This window comes from Entelurus aequoreus, linkage group LG18, assembly GCF_033978785.1.
Source record: "Entelurus aequoreus isolate RoL-2023_Sb linkage group LG18, RoL_Eaeq_v1.1, whole genome shotgun sequence".
Taxonomy (NCBI): domain Eukaryota; kingdom Metazoa; phylum Chordata; class Actinopteri; order Syngnathiformes; family Syngnathidae; genus Entelurus; species Entelurus aequoreus.
In genome coordinates, this window is record NC_084748.1 from 36,572,092 (window position 1) to 36,588,322 (window position 16,231).

Here is a 16,231-nt window from a genome sequence, read left to right on the forward strand (position 1 = left end):
CCAACGCTTTGCATTGGACTTGGTGATGTATGGCTTAGATGCAGCTGCTCGGCCATAGAAACCCATTCCATGAAGCTTTCTGCGTACTGTACGTGGGCTAATTGGAAGGTCACATGAAGTTTGGAGCTCTGTAGCAACTGACTGTGCAGAAAGTTGGCGACCTCTTTGCACTATGCGCTGAGTTGCTGTTGTTCCCAAACTCTTCCATTTTCTCATAATAATGCTGACAGTTGACTTCGGAATACTTAGGAGCGAGGAAATTTCACGACTGGATTTGTTGCACAGGTGGCATCCTATGACAGTTCCACGCTGGAAATAAATGAGATCCTGAGAGCGGCCCATTGTTTCACAAATGTTTGTAGAAACAGTCTCCATGCCTAAGTGCTTGATTTGACACACCTGTGGCCGGGCCAAGTGATTGGGACACCTGATTCTGATAATTTCGAAGGGTGGCCAAATACTTTTGGCAATATAGTGTGTGTATATACATATATATACATTATATATATATATATATATATATATATATATATATATATTATATATATACGCATACTGCATTTATCATGGCAAAAGACTTGATTTTGAAAAAAATATTTACATATTCATATTTTTATAAATTTAAATGTTTTACCCCCTTTGATCAGTTTAATAGTATCCTTGAATAAATAACATGATTCGTGTCCACATGTTCTACTACACATGTCCAAAATTCCTTTTTACAAATATTTTACAGATTATATTTTCCAAAAACAAATAATACTGAAACATTCTTGTGTTGCCTTTTTAATGAACGAAATAACATTTTTTATACATAAACTTTGGTCAACAAGTAAAACGGTTACAGACAGAAAAGCAATGAAGTCTGAATGTTGAACAGAACCAAAAGGCTTTTTGCTAACGCACAGACATGAACAGATTGCATGTTTAAACACTTTCCAGCCTGGTTCTCTCTTGCTTTGCATTTACCTGCTGCCTTGCTCAAAAGCCTTTTAACACCACACACCCAATGTATTGTCATTTTCAGAACGTTCTTGCAATATGTGTCCCCTGATGCAAGATATTCAAATCACCGCCCAAACACCTTTTGCTTTGCAAAAAAAAAATAAAAAATTAGAAGCACTTGATCGAATTTGGGGTTGGAAAAAATACGATGCTTTGATCCTCTTTGGTGAGCTGCATTACAAAGTGCTCACTGACTGAATAGGATGCTTTCTTTTAAGTGCTTTGTCCATTTAATAAAGCCTGATAAGTTACATTTGGTGAAGCAATGCAAGAGGAAAAACACCCTTTATCTCCAACACACCCAATAGGTCCGCTTCCCTTCTTTTGAAGCTGTGACTTGAATTATTTACCAGGTACAAAAACGCTGGGTAACGAGAGGTGTGAGGGATTCAACCCCCCAAAAATATGATCATTCTTACAAAAAAAGCTCAAAAAGAGTGATGAACAAGATGAAGGGAAAGGGGAGCTCTTAGGTCTCCTTTCACCAAAAGCGGTGTGATGATGATGATGTCATCAAGGGAGGAATTTGCAGCCTCCTGTCCAGATTATACGCAGAGGTATCCCGAACCACCTCTCCTCCTCCTGAGTTGTGTCTTCATTGCGTGGATTAGTTTTTAATCACGCCTCCGTCGCCTTCGCTTACGAAACGCTTCCGCCCTCTGGTGGAGGAAAATATGAAAAGCATGTTGCAGGAACCTAATGTACTGTACAGTAAATAAGAGGTTTTACATGATGCAATGATCAAACAGCATGGCTATTATTGTGCATTAGGAGCATTTGTGGGTTAAAAGTTTTTTAAGCCTTTGTTTTTAGAAACATTTCTCAATACATTTTGTAGTCATTTTACTCCCAGAAAATATTGTGAATACTGCAGTGATTCTCAAACTGTGGTATGTGGGCTTCATCTAGTGGTATGCCAAATAATCACTTAAGTAAATATTTAAACACAGTGTGACTGTTCAAACTGTGTGTAATGTTACAGTGACCAACGATATTAAATATATTTGGTAAATAAACCCTCTGCCTTGTCTTTAATGAATATTTAGACCTAATATGCTACTGTATTTTAATGTTGGTAATGATGGTGGTACTTGGAGAACTACGTGTTTCTGAGGTGGTACTTGGTGAAAAAGGTTTAAGAACCACTAGGATACTGTAATTCTTCAGTCTCAGAGGACGTATTTGTATGGAAAAATGCTTTTTATGTTTATGTCGAACATGGAATCGAGATTACACAGTATTTTTAAGGCATATTTACAGTGTCACACCAAGTTCAACACGTCCAAAAATGGGCAGGAAGAAGCACTGTTTATTTAATCCTACTCCTCCATTTAACAGCTATTACTAATACTTTTGTTAACTTTCTGTATTCAATCTGGAAGATAAATATATGTATATATAATAATGATACATTTACAAATTAAGTCTTTAAAGGCCTACTGAAATGAATTGTTTTTATTTAAACGGGGATAGCAGATCTATTCTATGTGTCATAGTTGATCATTTCGCGATATTGCCATATTTTTGCTGAAAGGATTTAGTATAGAACAACGACGATAAAGATTGCAACTTTTGGTATCTGATAAAAAAAAGGCTTGCCCCTACCGGAAGTAGCGTGACGTAGTCAGTTGAACATATACGCAAAGTTCCCTATTGTTTACAATGATGGCCGCATGAAGTGAGAGAGATTCGGACCGAGAAAGCGACAATTTCCCCATTAATTTGAGCGAGGATGAAAGATTTGTGGATGAGTAAAGTGCAAGTGAAGGACTAGTGGGGAGTTGAAGCTATTCAGATAGGGAAGATGCTGTGAGAGCCGGGGGTGACCTGATATTCAGCTGGGAATGACTACAACAGTAAATAAACACAAGACATATATATACTCTATTAGCCACAACACAACCAGGCTTATATTTAATATGCCACAAATTAATCCTGCATAAAAACACCTGCGTGTTTGTTACGCTAGCTCCTAGCTCCTCTGCTAGCTCCTAGCTCCATAGAACACGCCAATACAATTCAAACACCTGATCAACACACACAATCACTCAGCCCAAAAGACCGTTCACCTAACCCAAGGTTCATAAAGCTTATATATTTTTAAAAAGTTACGTACGTGACGCGCACATACGGTCAAGCTATGAAATGTTTAGCAGCCAAGGCTGCATACTCACGGTACCTGATATTCAGCTGGGAATGACTACAACAGTAAATAAACACAAGACATATATATACTCTATTAGCCACAACACAACCAGGCTTATATTTAATATGCCACAAATTAATCCTGCATAAAAACACCTGCGTGTTTGTTACGCTAGCTCCTAGCTCCTCTGCTAGCTCCTAGCTCCATAGAACACGCCAATACAATTCAAACACCTGATCAACACACACAATCACTCAGCCCAAAAGACCGTTCACCTAACCCAAGGTTCATAAAGCTTATATATTTTTAAAAAGTTACGTACATACGCAAAAAAAAGTTGCGCACATACGGTCAAGCGATCAAATGTTTAGAAGCCAAAGCTGCATACTCACAGTAGCACGTCTGCGTCTTTGTCATCCAAATCAAAGTAATCCTGGTAAGAGTCTGTGTTGTCCCAGTTCTCTACAGGCGTCTGTGTATCGAAGTCAAAAGTCCTCCTGGTTAGAGTCTCTGTTATCCGAGTTCTTCCATCTTGACTGCATCTTCCGGGAATGTAAACAAAGAAGCGCCGGCTGTGTACTGTTGTTGCTGACTACGTTCGAAAAATACGTCCATTTCGCACAGACAACTTTCTTCTTTGCTTGCTCAGCTTCCTTCTCCATAATGCAATGAACATGATTGCAACAGATTCACGAACACAGATGTCCAGAATACTGTGGAATTATGAAATGAAAACAGAGCTTTTTCGTATTGGCTTCAATGTGGAAAGCATACCCGTGTTCGCCGGTCTACGTCACGCGCATACGTCATCCTCAGAGGCGTTTCGAACCGGAAGTTTAGCGGCAAATTTAAAATGTCACTTTATAAGTTAACCCGGCCGTATTGGCATGTGTTGCAATGTTAAGATTTCATCATTGATATATAAACTATCAGACTGCGTGGTCGGTAGTAGTGGGTTTCAGTAGGCCTTTAAGGAGTCATACTCTACATAAAGAAATGCATATTTGGCATGTATGACGGTCGCATATAACGGATGATGTATTTATTTTGATGACAAAATTTACATTTAATATATTTCAAAAAATATATTTTTTGAATACACCCATCATAATAAATATGTAGTGCTTAGCAAACCTAGTTATGCCACCGGTCATCAAAAACAAAAATGTATATTTTAGAAATCTCTCAAAAGCTTGTTTGGCAATAAAGATGTTCATGTTATTTATTTAGGTTTTTGTATTCATTGTGTTTAATTATTCACACATGGTAACCCAAATTCTTTATTTATTATGATATTTTCCCTGGAGTTATACCTGTAATTTAGAAATATTCTCATTTGGTCTTCATAAAAAACTGTAAAATTCACTTATTTATTAACCATAATTTGACAAATCAAACCAGAAATTATAATGTCCTTTTATATTCGAAAAAAGGTTTTTGTTAAAACAATTACTTTCATCATCACCATCATTACAGTTAATATTATCATTAAAAATAATATTGTTCATGTTATTGAAGTGAAGTGAATTATATTTATATAGCGCTTTTCTCTAGTGACTCAAAGCGCTTTTACATAGTGAAACCCAATATCTAAGTTACATTTAAGCCAGTGTGGGTGGCACTGGGAGCAGGTGGGTAAAGTGTCTTGCCCAAGGACACAACGGCAGTGACTAGGATGGCGGAAGCGGGGATCAGACCTGGAACCCTCAAGTTGCTGGCACGGCCACTCTACCAACCGAGCTATACCGCCCCATATATTTATTAATTACTAATTATTGTATGCATCAGCACTATAATTATTACTATGAACACTATTATCATAAACAATAATAATAATTATATTTTAGTAATAAAATGTAATTTTATTGTTATGTAATAAATATTACAGAAAATAGGTGTTTTTGGTAATTACCATTCCTGTCATAAACCTTACATTTGCTAAGCATTGTGTATATTATTATTGAATATATTATTGCAGGATTAATTTGATCATACAGGTTTACTGTGATCATTTAGGAAATATAAATTGTATATTTCAGGTCAAAATGAAAGAATAAAGCAAGATTTCAAACACCGCTACTGAAATTTTTTCCCCCCACCTATTTTATAGCTTAGCATATCTTAACCGACACTGGATTGATGTTATCAAAAAAATAAATTCACACTCTTCATTCTTTCAAGTGGTCCTAATTGGAAAAAGTGTGGACACCCCTGGTATTAAGTCATGTCATTTGGTCTCTAATTCAGAATTTTTCACGACTAAACTAGCCAAATTCTTAAGTTGTTTGGATTTGAAAGTAGCAGTGACAAACCTGGAGGGGCAGTCGTCTCTTAGCTGCTTGGTGATAACAGATTCCTGGTAGCAGAGGTCCACAAACGTCTCCATGATGGAGTGGGCGTGTGGAACGTCGAGGTTTATTTCGGGCAGCTCATCGTAGACGCGCTGGAAGCCCTGTGGAGAAGTAGAACGTGTTGAAGAGCGTGTTATTCGATGAGACGCGTTACAGAACGATTCCATATTCACACAATATACTGACCCTGTTCATCTGGTCCACAGTGATGAGGCCTGTTTTCCAGAAGGACTGCAGCAGCTTTATCATCATATGGCTCGCCGTGTCCCCTTTGGACTCCAGCACCATTACTATAGCCTAAAAAGGCAAAATGTGTGTCATGTGTTGCAGTTCGAGCTTGGCACAATAGCTGCCACATGCGTTGTTGCTTTATTGATCAGGGATGACATGATGAGGATGTTATTTAAGAGAGGCTGGTTTATGCTAATAAACATAATTTTTTCATTGTGTAACGTAACACTCTTATTTATATTCTGTTGATTTGATGAATCGTTGAATGAGTCTAACTAATAAAAATATATAAAATCCGGACCACATTGAGTGCCAGCAATTTTAAAAACGCGGACATAGTTTCCACAATAAGAGTGCACATGAGAGCGGTGGTGTGTGTGCGCCGGGATCTGCGTGGCAGCGAATAGCAAAGTGTTACATTTTTGATCTGTATTAATGCACAAACGTAAAAAGTGCGATTTCAATATGATGCATTTATTAGAAAAGAATAAAGGTTATGACAAGCAAAAACATTTTTCATTTCATTCTCCTTCAAATACGCATTCACACTATAAAGTGTGTTTTATCTGATAACTCGATTAATCGAACAAACGAATCGATAGATTGACTACTACAATAATCAATAGGTGCAGCCCTAACATTGTGTATAACAAAACTGGTTAGGTTCAACAAAAATAACATGGGTAATAATTCTAATACAACCAAAACAGATTTTGATTATGAATTAACAAATCCTCCCTTTTCATAACATTTTTTGAATTTTTTTTTTCAAAGACAATATTTATCCATTTTAGTGTCATGTTTTCCACAGAACTTTCCTCTAGAAGGTCTTATCTTTGTCCATGTAATGTCAGATGAAACAAAAAATGAGCTGTTTGGCCACAATACCCAGCAATATGTTTGGAGGAGAAAAGGTGAGGCCTTTAATCCCAGGAACATCATCCTACCGTCATACATGGTGGTGGTGGTAGTAGTATTATGCTCTGGGCCTGTTTTGCTGCTAATGGAACTGGTGCTTTACAGAGAGTAAATGGGACAATGAAAAAGGAGGATTACCACCAAATTCTTCAGGACAACCTAAAATCATCAGCCCGGAGGTTGGGTCTTGGGCGCAGTTGGGTGTTCCAACAGGACAATGACCCCAAACACACGTCAAAAGTGGTAAAGGAATGGCTAAATCAGGCTAGAATTAAGGTTTTAGAATGGCCTTCCCAAAGTCCTGACTTAAACATGTGGACAATGCTGAAGAAACAAGTCCATGTCAGAAAACCAACAACTTTAGCTGAACTGCACCAATTTTGTCAAGAGGAGTGGTCAACAATTCAAGCAGAAGCTTGTGGATGGCTACCAAAAGCACCTTATTGCAGTTAAACTTGCCAAGGGACATGTAACCAAATATTAACATTGCTGTATGTATACTTTTGACCCAGCAGATTTGGTCACATTTTCAGTAGACCCATAATAAATTTATAAAAGAACCAAACTTCATGAATGTTTTTTTGTGACCAACAAGTATGTGCTCCAATCACTCTATCACAAAAAAATAAGAGTTGTAGAAATTATTGGAAACTCAAGACAGCCATGACATTATTTTCTTTACAAGTGTATGTAAACTTTTGACCACGACTGTATATCTAATGTAGGGCTGCAACTAACGATTAATTTGATAATCGATTAATCTGTCGATTATTACTTCGATTAATCAATTAATAATCGGATAAAATAGACAAACTACATTTCTATCCTTTCCAGTATTTTATTGAAAAAAAACAGCATACTGGCACCATACTTATTTTGATTATTGTTTCTCAGCTGTTTGTACATGTTGCAGTTTATAAATAAAGGTTTATTTATAAATAAAAAAATTTAAAAAAAATAAAAAAAGCCTCTGCGCATGCGCATAGATCCAACGAATCGATGACTTAATTAATCGGCAACTATTTTTATAATCAATTTTAATCGATTAGTTGTTGCAGCCCTAATCTAATGCCTAAGCTGATTGGCTTGTTTGATGACTCATTGACTTCATTGATTACCCATTCATCCACCCATTTTCTACCACTCCCTCTGTGAGTTGTGGAGACATAGTAAAATTATATTTGGATTATATCTGGTGCTAAAAGCTAATTATCTCCAGATCACTGGTTTTTGAGTGACAGAAAGAAAAGCTCTGACTTTCTTGGAGATGTTTTTTGGCACCACTTGATTTATTATTATTACTATTATTATATATTAGGTTGGTCAGATGGCTGTGAAGTCTCATTGAATTGCTACAGTAATGGATGGATGGACTATGTGCCTTAGAAAGGTTACTATTCGAAGCTTCGACTCAGAAGAGTTTTGATCCCACTCTCAATCTTGCAGTCGAATCGTCGGACAAAGAACCCCGCATACAGACAGTGTGTTGGGAGGATGTTCCAAGATGAGGGACAAAGGGCCCGTCGTCCTCACCAATGGAATTCATGCGCCCCCTGCATCCATGCATGTGTATGAATCCAAAGAATGCAGAATTATGCATAAAAATCTTTCACAAGAGTACAATCGTTAGACTAAATAAGAAGATGTTTTTTGTATTTTGTCATTTAAAATACATATCACGGGCAGCACGGGGGAACAGGGGTTATTGCATGTGCCTCACAATACGAAGGTCCTGAATTCAATCCTGGACTCGGGATCTTTCTGTGTGGAGTTTGCATGTTCTCCCTGTGACTGCGTGGGTTCCCTCAGGGTACTCCGGCTTCCTCCCGCCTCCAAAAACATGCACCTGGGGATAGGTTGATTGGCAACACTAAATTGTCCCTAGTGTGTGAATGTTGTCTATCTGTGTTGGCCCTGCGATGAGGTGGCGACTTGTCCATGGTGTACTCCGCCTTCCACCCGAATGCAGCCGAGATAGCTCCAGCACCCCCCGCCACCCCAAAAGGGACACGCGGTAGTAATTGGATGGATGGAATATACATATCACACTACAAACTGTTAAACGACCTAATGTATTATTCAGGTTATAGTTTAATGTGAAGACCAAGTGCCTTAAAATGCGGCTAAAATATGGGCAAAACATTTTTTCCCTAAAATTTAGTGGGTCCGGCTTATTTTTTTTTCCATTATTTACAAATTATTCATTATTTACCTCAATGTTATTTATTGTCACTTCTTCCATCGCAAAAACAACACATTTACTGGGGGGGGGGGCCCTTTGCATAGTACTGTATACATTGAGAAGTATTTCAGAGCTACTTCAAATTATTATTCAGAAACACCCACTCCCAAAATTACAGTTACATCGGCAGGCAAAGACTGTGCCACACAATGTTCCCGATTTATTTTGGATTGATCAAAATGGGCTCGTACATTTGCTAAGGGAGTTTCGTCCCTGCCAAAAAACATACACCATGTCCTTGGCAGAAAACTGAACAATAGGAATATTTTTTTTTCCTGCTGTTCTGTGCGCCAGCATACCAGACACTTGATTAGATACACTGGCACAATGTAATTTTATCAAACACTAGAAAATGTTCTTTATGTCAGCTTTGATGGACACCTGTCAGAAAGTTATTGATTAAAACATGAATTAGTCACAGTGGTAGTAGTTTGCAATAGTGTACAACTGCACCGCATTATACTTACAATTGCTTCCAACTTTTGGGTGGTCTTATTTAAAGTACATGAGAGAACGTTTCCTGTTGGCCCCGCTGTGGACTGGACTCCCGCTGATGTGTTGGATCCACTGTGGACTGGACTTTCACAATGTTATGTCAGACCCACTCGACATCCGTTGCTTTCGGTCTCCCCTAGAGGGGGGGGGTTACCCACATATGCGGTCCTCTCCAAGATTTCTCATAGTCATTCACCGACGTCCCACTGGGGTGAGTTTTTCCTTGCCCGTATGTGGGCTCTGTACCGAGGATGTCGTTGTGGCTTGTACAGCCCTTTGAGACACTTGTGATTTAGGGCTATATAAATAAACATTGATTGATTGATTGATTGAACTGAGTATTAGAAACGCCAAAGAGCGAGCTTGTTAAACTGAAACCTCTACGACAGTGACATTATGGGCTGTTGGTCAGCATGTTAGCGTTGTGTTTTGATACCTCATAGACCAGCTCATGGTGAAAGTGGGGGACCTCCAATTCTCGTAGGCAGCGCTCCGCCTCCGACACGTCTCCTGAGGTCAGGAACTCCTTCAGCAGAAGATTAATCTGAAACAAGAAGAAAAGTCATCATTACAGTTGGGAAAGTATACACAGTCAAACGAGACAGGATGAAATAAATAAATACATCTTTAAAAAATGTCATAAATGTGTTCATAATTAATACTTTTTTAAAATGTATTTAACTAAAATATTTAATTAATTATGTATTTATTTTTTAATTCAATTATTTATTTCACAATTTCCCGCGACCCCAAAAAGGGACAAGCGGTAGAAAATGGATGGAAGGATTTCACGGATTTTAATGGTTTAATCATTCCACAATTTCTTGAATTTCTTTTAATCATTAAACCAGTGTGGCAGGACTTTATTCATTTATTTTCAGACCTAAGCAACCATTGGACTAGATTTGTGCTAGTCCCGCCCCCTGACTTTGATGGGTGAGTTTGACAGATAAAATACATTTATGAAGCGCATACACACAGATTCATGAAATAAAAAATAATTAAACAGTGAAATAATTAAATCATGAATTCATTTATTAAAACATGATACATAAAACATAACATGTATAATGAAATTGTGAATTCGTTAATATTGAAACTATTACTTACATTTTAAAATAATTAAATACATAAAAAAAGATAGATACATACACATTAAACTACATTTAATGACACATTTTTGTATTTTATTTCAATTTTAATTGATGACATGTAAGTAATTATTTAAATGTGTCTTTATTCATTTGAAGTTCCCTGAATTTAGGATATACTTTAATTCATCCCACAATGGGGAAATTATGTGGTTGTAGTGCATATTTTTACATACACTAACAAATGTAAAGGAATGTAGTCTGAGGTGGAGAGTGCAGAAGCTGCAGACATTTAGGTAGTGAAGCAAAGTCAGACACAAAGACACAACTGAGTGCAAACTGTCGACACACTCTCCTTCCTTAAAACCTCATCTTCACTGTTGCGTAACCTTCTTCCTTTATTTACTTCGCGAGACAACACCCACATGTGGCTGCATTAAAAATTCCAGAAAATCCATCTTATGAAATAAAATGAGTGAAAAGACAGCCTTGGTGTGCAGCCGTATGCATGAATTGTGTGTTTTTGTCAGGCTAATGTGCGCCCCCACGTTGAGAATACACACATCCCTGTGGGGAAGGAGCGCTGCAAAGGCCAGAACGCCTTCTGTTTGTCTTACATAATGTCAACACTAAACTCTGTCAATCAGTCCACACACTCAAGTGTCACCTATGAAGAATTTTACGGGTGCTTTGCACGCCACTAAGACGATAGTATTTGGTCTTCTGCACACATTTCCCCCAAAAAAAGGACATGCTTGCATGTTTTTGCCTCATGTTTTATATCAAAATAACACTTTGGTTATCGTACCTCTTTGACGAGATGTTTGACAGGTTTGAGGCCGCCTCCCACTCCCCACACGTTGTCCAGACGCACCATTCCTCTCTTCATGGACAGCAGCACTTCGGCACGGTCCAAAGCCGCTCTACACCGTCACAGAAAATAGGGTTAGTGTCTTTCTTTTTTCTTAAATGTGTGGGGGGAAAAAATAACAGCAGTGTGAAACCAAGATTTCCAAAATTAAAATCATTACATACATATAAACAGGTATTTTAAAGCTGTTATAATGATTAGAAGATTAAAATGTAGCTCTCATTTATGACCGAGTATGTTACACAACACAGCAGCAACAGAATCAATGTTTAATGAGCAGACTGCTGAAACAGCATTAAAGAGAAACTGCACTTTTAAAGAAATGTTGCCTATCATTCACAATTCCTATGCAAGACAAGGACACATGTTTGTTTCCCCCCAGTGCATTCAAAAACGTAAATATACGTTAGCAAAAGTCAGCTAACAATGCAGTCGTTGGGAGATACTGTATTCCGCCTATAAGGCCTTTTAAAAAAACATCCAAAAACCGGCAACAATACTCCATTTACATCTCGTAACCTAAATATTAACCAATTATGGGCAAAGTTGTTATAAGCGCTAACGCAGACAATCTATTTTAGCGGCGCATTGATCACAGAGTGTTAACTAGCTCATGCTGCTATATTGGCAGACTGAGCTGCTGCATCGCCTCTGAGTTGGTGAAAATTAATTATTATAGATTATAAATCATGCCTCTCACCTGGTTAGTAAAAGGTTTTAGCCATAAACCGCAAAGTTGGTAAACTTTGACATTCAACTTCTACCCGCAGACGGCGAGAAAGACATGAAAAGACGTTCACTTTACGGCAACTTGTTTTAACCCTGCGTGAGGATTATGATTAATTCTTCATCTGAACGGGAAGATGAAAACATCCCATCAGTCGGCATCCCAGTGAGAGCAGACATTGTACAGTAAGTGATTGTTTTATTATGTTCATAGTTTGTATTTCTTGTTCAGCACGTAGCAATACTGCAGCATCTGTTTTGCGCACAGCTTCTCAAACTTGTAGCTCATCCTCCTTATGTTCAGTCTCAAAAATGTAAGGTTGTGGTTCATCATTTGGCCTAAAGTAGTAGTCGTCTCTCACAAAGTCTGCCGCGATTAGTATGTTTGTTGTTTAGGGGAAAAAGCAAACATTGTGATATGTCTGCGAAAATAACACGCCGTTGTATGCTTAAAATCGGCAAAATACATAAATATTACGTTAATATTAATGTGCTTGTTACTACTTTACATATATACTTACAGCGTGTATACAAAACACTGATGGAGGTTTTGGGATATTTTTAGAGCGCTTTATAGGCAGAATGCAGCGACTCCTATTGACTCCATCGTTAGCTGACTTTTGCTAGCATTTATTTACAAGTTAGAATGGATTTAAACAAAACATTTATGTTAAAATAAAGTATCAATGATTGTCACACACACTAAGTGTGGCGAAATTATTTTCTGCATTTGACCCATCACCCTTGATCATACTTGCCAACCTTGAGACCTCCGATTACGGGAGGTGGGGAGGGTATGGTTGGGGGCGTGGTTAAGAGGGGAGGAGTATATTTACAGCTAGAATTCACCAACTTGAGTATTCATATATATATATATATATTCATATATATATATATATGAAATACTTGACTTTCAGTGAATTATAGCTATATATGTATTAATATATTTATTTTATTATACATATAAATAAAATAAATACTTGAATTTCAGTGTACCGGAGGCTATCCAGTAGATGGCAGTATTGTCCTGTTTAAGAGTGTCACAACATTGCTGTTTACGGCAGACGAACTGCTTTACGGTAGACGAAAACGTGACTGCTGTTGTTGTGTGTTGTTACTGCGCTGGGAGGACGTTAATTAAACTGCCTAACAATAAACCCACATAAGAAACCAAGAACTCGCCCTCGATCATTCTACAGTTATAACGTGATTGGGCAGGCACGCTGTTTATATCGTGGGAAAGCGGACGTGAAAACAGACCTGGAGGGGGCGTGGCCTCCAGCTCTGGCTGAATTCCGGGAGTTTATCGGGAGAACATTTCTTCCGGGAGGTTATCGGGAGAGGCGCTGAATTCCGGGAGTCTCCCGGTAAAACCGGGAGGGTTGGCAAGTATGCCCTTGATCACCCCCTGGGAGGTGAGTTCTTGTCTTATATAAGGATTGTGAATGATAGACAAAAGCCCCCCAAAAATGAAGTTCTCTTTTATTATCGCCGATATGCTTGGAATAAAAAAAAAAAAACAGTACAACAAGATTTACACGCACACCAACAGCTCAGCTCATTAGAGCAACAAATGTTTTAAAGCACATACTAAGGTAGATAAATCTACGGTTTGCTGACCACCCATAATAAGTCAAATATAGCTACTGCTTCACAAAAATTTTAAAAATTAAAACATAAGGGAGTTGCCTACAGCCAGCTAGTAATACCAATGTTTTTTAGTTGCGTTTGTAATGCCCGGAAACTATAAGAAACTTGATGGTTAAGCGGATTAGTGCTTTAAATTTAAGCGTTTACGGTATTTCTGTTCACCTGAAAAAAAAAAAAAAAAAGAGTATACATTTAGTTGAGGGTTTTTGGGTAGAAAATACAACATTTTTAATTGATAAAAACAAAAAAAATATTTATTACCCACTTGACAGAGATTACAGCTGCATAAGGATGTAAAGATAAATGGTATTAATGATAAACCGCAGGAAAACTCCAGTTCGCATAACCGTTCTGAAAATAAAATGATCATACAACCTTGATTGATAACTGCGTTTTGATAAAATAACAGACCAGTGGTACTACTACTCTAAATGCTAATGTTAATTCAAGAGACATTAAAATATTTCCCCACTAAAAAAACAACATACCCCAATCTAAACTTATACAAACACTGTCTGAGCAAGTAAGATATTCAACTGTGCACATTGAACCTACAAGCTGTGCTCGCTTAGAATAGAGTGATCATTCTATACTCCAAATAATACGGCACAGGTGTGTCTACAGCAGGAAGTGAACTTGACCTGATGTCACATGAACCGGACGTGCAAGGCTCATTTTGACTTTATCATTAAAAATAATTTTGAAACGTTTGCAAATTCAAAAGAAAGAAGATAGCCATGTTTAAATACTTAATTTTCACATCTTTACATCCCTGAAGCCTGATTCTAAATGTGTATACAAATCATTCACAAGATGAATAAAATGTTCACCTGGCATGCTCACAGTCCACTGTGCCTTTGTAACAGTCCAGGAACGACATTGGAAGGACGTGATCCGCTACGGCCCTGGCTATAAACTGGCCCAACATCTGGTATATGCAAGAAGGGGGAGGGGATAAAGGAAATACCTTTTTTCATTATGCAGAAAATACAAGAAAATGCAGTCAAGAAGCTGGTTTTCCTACTGCACAAATCGATTCATAAATATTAGGCCATAATAGAGCTGGACAATTAATAGAATTTTGATTTTGATTATGGCTTCTCACAACCATGAAAATATAATAATCTGAAAAAAAAAGATTTACGAGCCACGCAACGTGCATGCAAATTTCGGAGCTTGTGACTGTGAAACGGATTAAGAGCAAATGAGTGAAAAAAAGGGCATGTCTACTAGAAGCTTGTGATTTCACCACTTGCTACTTTTTTTTTCTTCTTATGATTGTCACACAAACACACATGAGGTGCCTAATCAATCCCTAAACTCAATAAAAAAAATAAAGCATAGGATTTCCGCTTTCACGACACCGCGGACAGAGTCAAATAATTGGCTGATAAAATGAAATCCGCTGTTAAACGCAGAATATCAGGGAAATTGACATTAATGTAAGTGAAATGTTGTCACTGTGAAGAGAGGAGACATTTATATTAGAAATTAATTTGTCCGATACCACTCATTCATCCCCCGACACACTCAACCGCCCCGTTCTGAACAAAACAATGTGGAGACGGCCACTTGAAAAAGCGACTAAACTACGAAGCTAACAAGAACAATCCATACACCCATAACACATCTCATCTGCTTGTGTTGTTGTGAACGACATTGTCGATGGAAGATAAATTGACATAAACAGTACAACACTCGCAATTTAAGAGGCACACTGTTTTTTTTTTTTACCGTTTTACTCATTAATTTAAGAACAACAGTACAGCACACTTCCTCCCTTCACAATAATAGCACAGTGCGTCACATCGGGTCTGACTGTGCTAACAAAATAAAGGATCGAAAAAATGACCTAACACAAGCATAATGTACTTAAAAAAGCATACAATTCCAAAATGATTATGCTTTGACTTAAAATGCTGGTCAAAATCGTCCAAAGATGTACTGCACCAATAAATGTGAGGATTTTTGCATTTAATTAACAAACATTTTATTTGACAACAAAAAGCACACAATCTATGGTGGTAAAATAAGTGAAGTAAATAAGTAATAATAATAATAATAATAAGTAAAAAATTAAATTAAAAACAAAGCAGAAAAACACAATTGTATTGTTTTTTATTTTGCTATTGTTGTTTAAATGTATTGTTATTACGAGTATTTTACTTGTTGTAGTTTATATACTTTTGGCGGTACAATAAATACTTATGTTTTTGAATTAATGAGTAATCATGTACTTAATTGGAATTACAACACCAATCCAAATAATTGTGATTAATATTTTTGCCATAATCGTCCAACCCTAGGACAAAGCTACGAGTGATAACAGAAAATTGGAACAAAAATAAACACTGGGGTGTCCCGATCCCATATTGATATTGGTCCAATCGGATCAGGTCTAAATTCTCCGATACAAGCAGTTCTGCAGCACGTTTACTCGTGCAAAGCTGGACAGCCCATTAAAGGCCTACTGAAATGATTTTTTTTTATTTAAACGGGAATAGC

General features: G+C 37.5%; 2 protein-coding genes across 2 annotated transcripts in view; both read right to left on the bottom strand.

Annotated features, from left to right (window-relative positions):
* Nucleotides 1-16,231, bottom strand: part of LOC133634101 (programmed cell death protein 4-like) — a 175,145-nt gene that overhangs the window by 136,180 nt on the left and 22,734 nt on the right. The gene's annotated exons all lie outside the window — the stretch shown is intronic.
* The window catches only part of pdcd4a (programmed cell death 4a), a 37,969-nt gene continuing 22,506 nt past the window's right edge, over nucleotides 769-16,231 (bottom strand). Inside the window, exons 6-11 of the mRNA XM_062027099.1 lie at nucleotides 14,557-14,654; nucleotides 11,288-11,402; nucleotides 9,825-9,932; nucleotides 5,689-5,799; nucleotides 5,464-5,603; nucleotides 769-1,664 (exon numbers count right to left, since the gene is read on the bottom strand). Coding sequence (XP_061883083.1) covers nucleotides 1,613-1,664; nucleotides 5,464-5,603; nucleotides 5,689-5,799; nucleotides 9,825-9,932; nucleotides 11,288-11,402; nucleotides 14,557-14,654 — 624 coding nt within the window. The 3' untranslated portion in view covers nucleotides 769-1,612. The remainder of the gene's footprint in view (nucleotides 1,665-5,463; nucleotides 5,604-5,688; nucleotides 5,800-9,824; nucleotides 9,933-11,287; nucleotides 11,403-14,556; nucleotides 14,655-16,231) is intronic.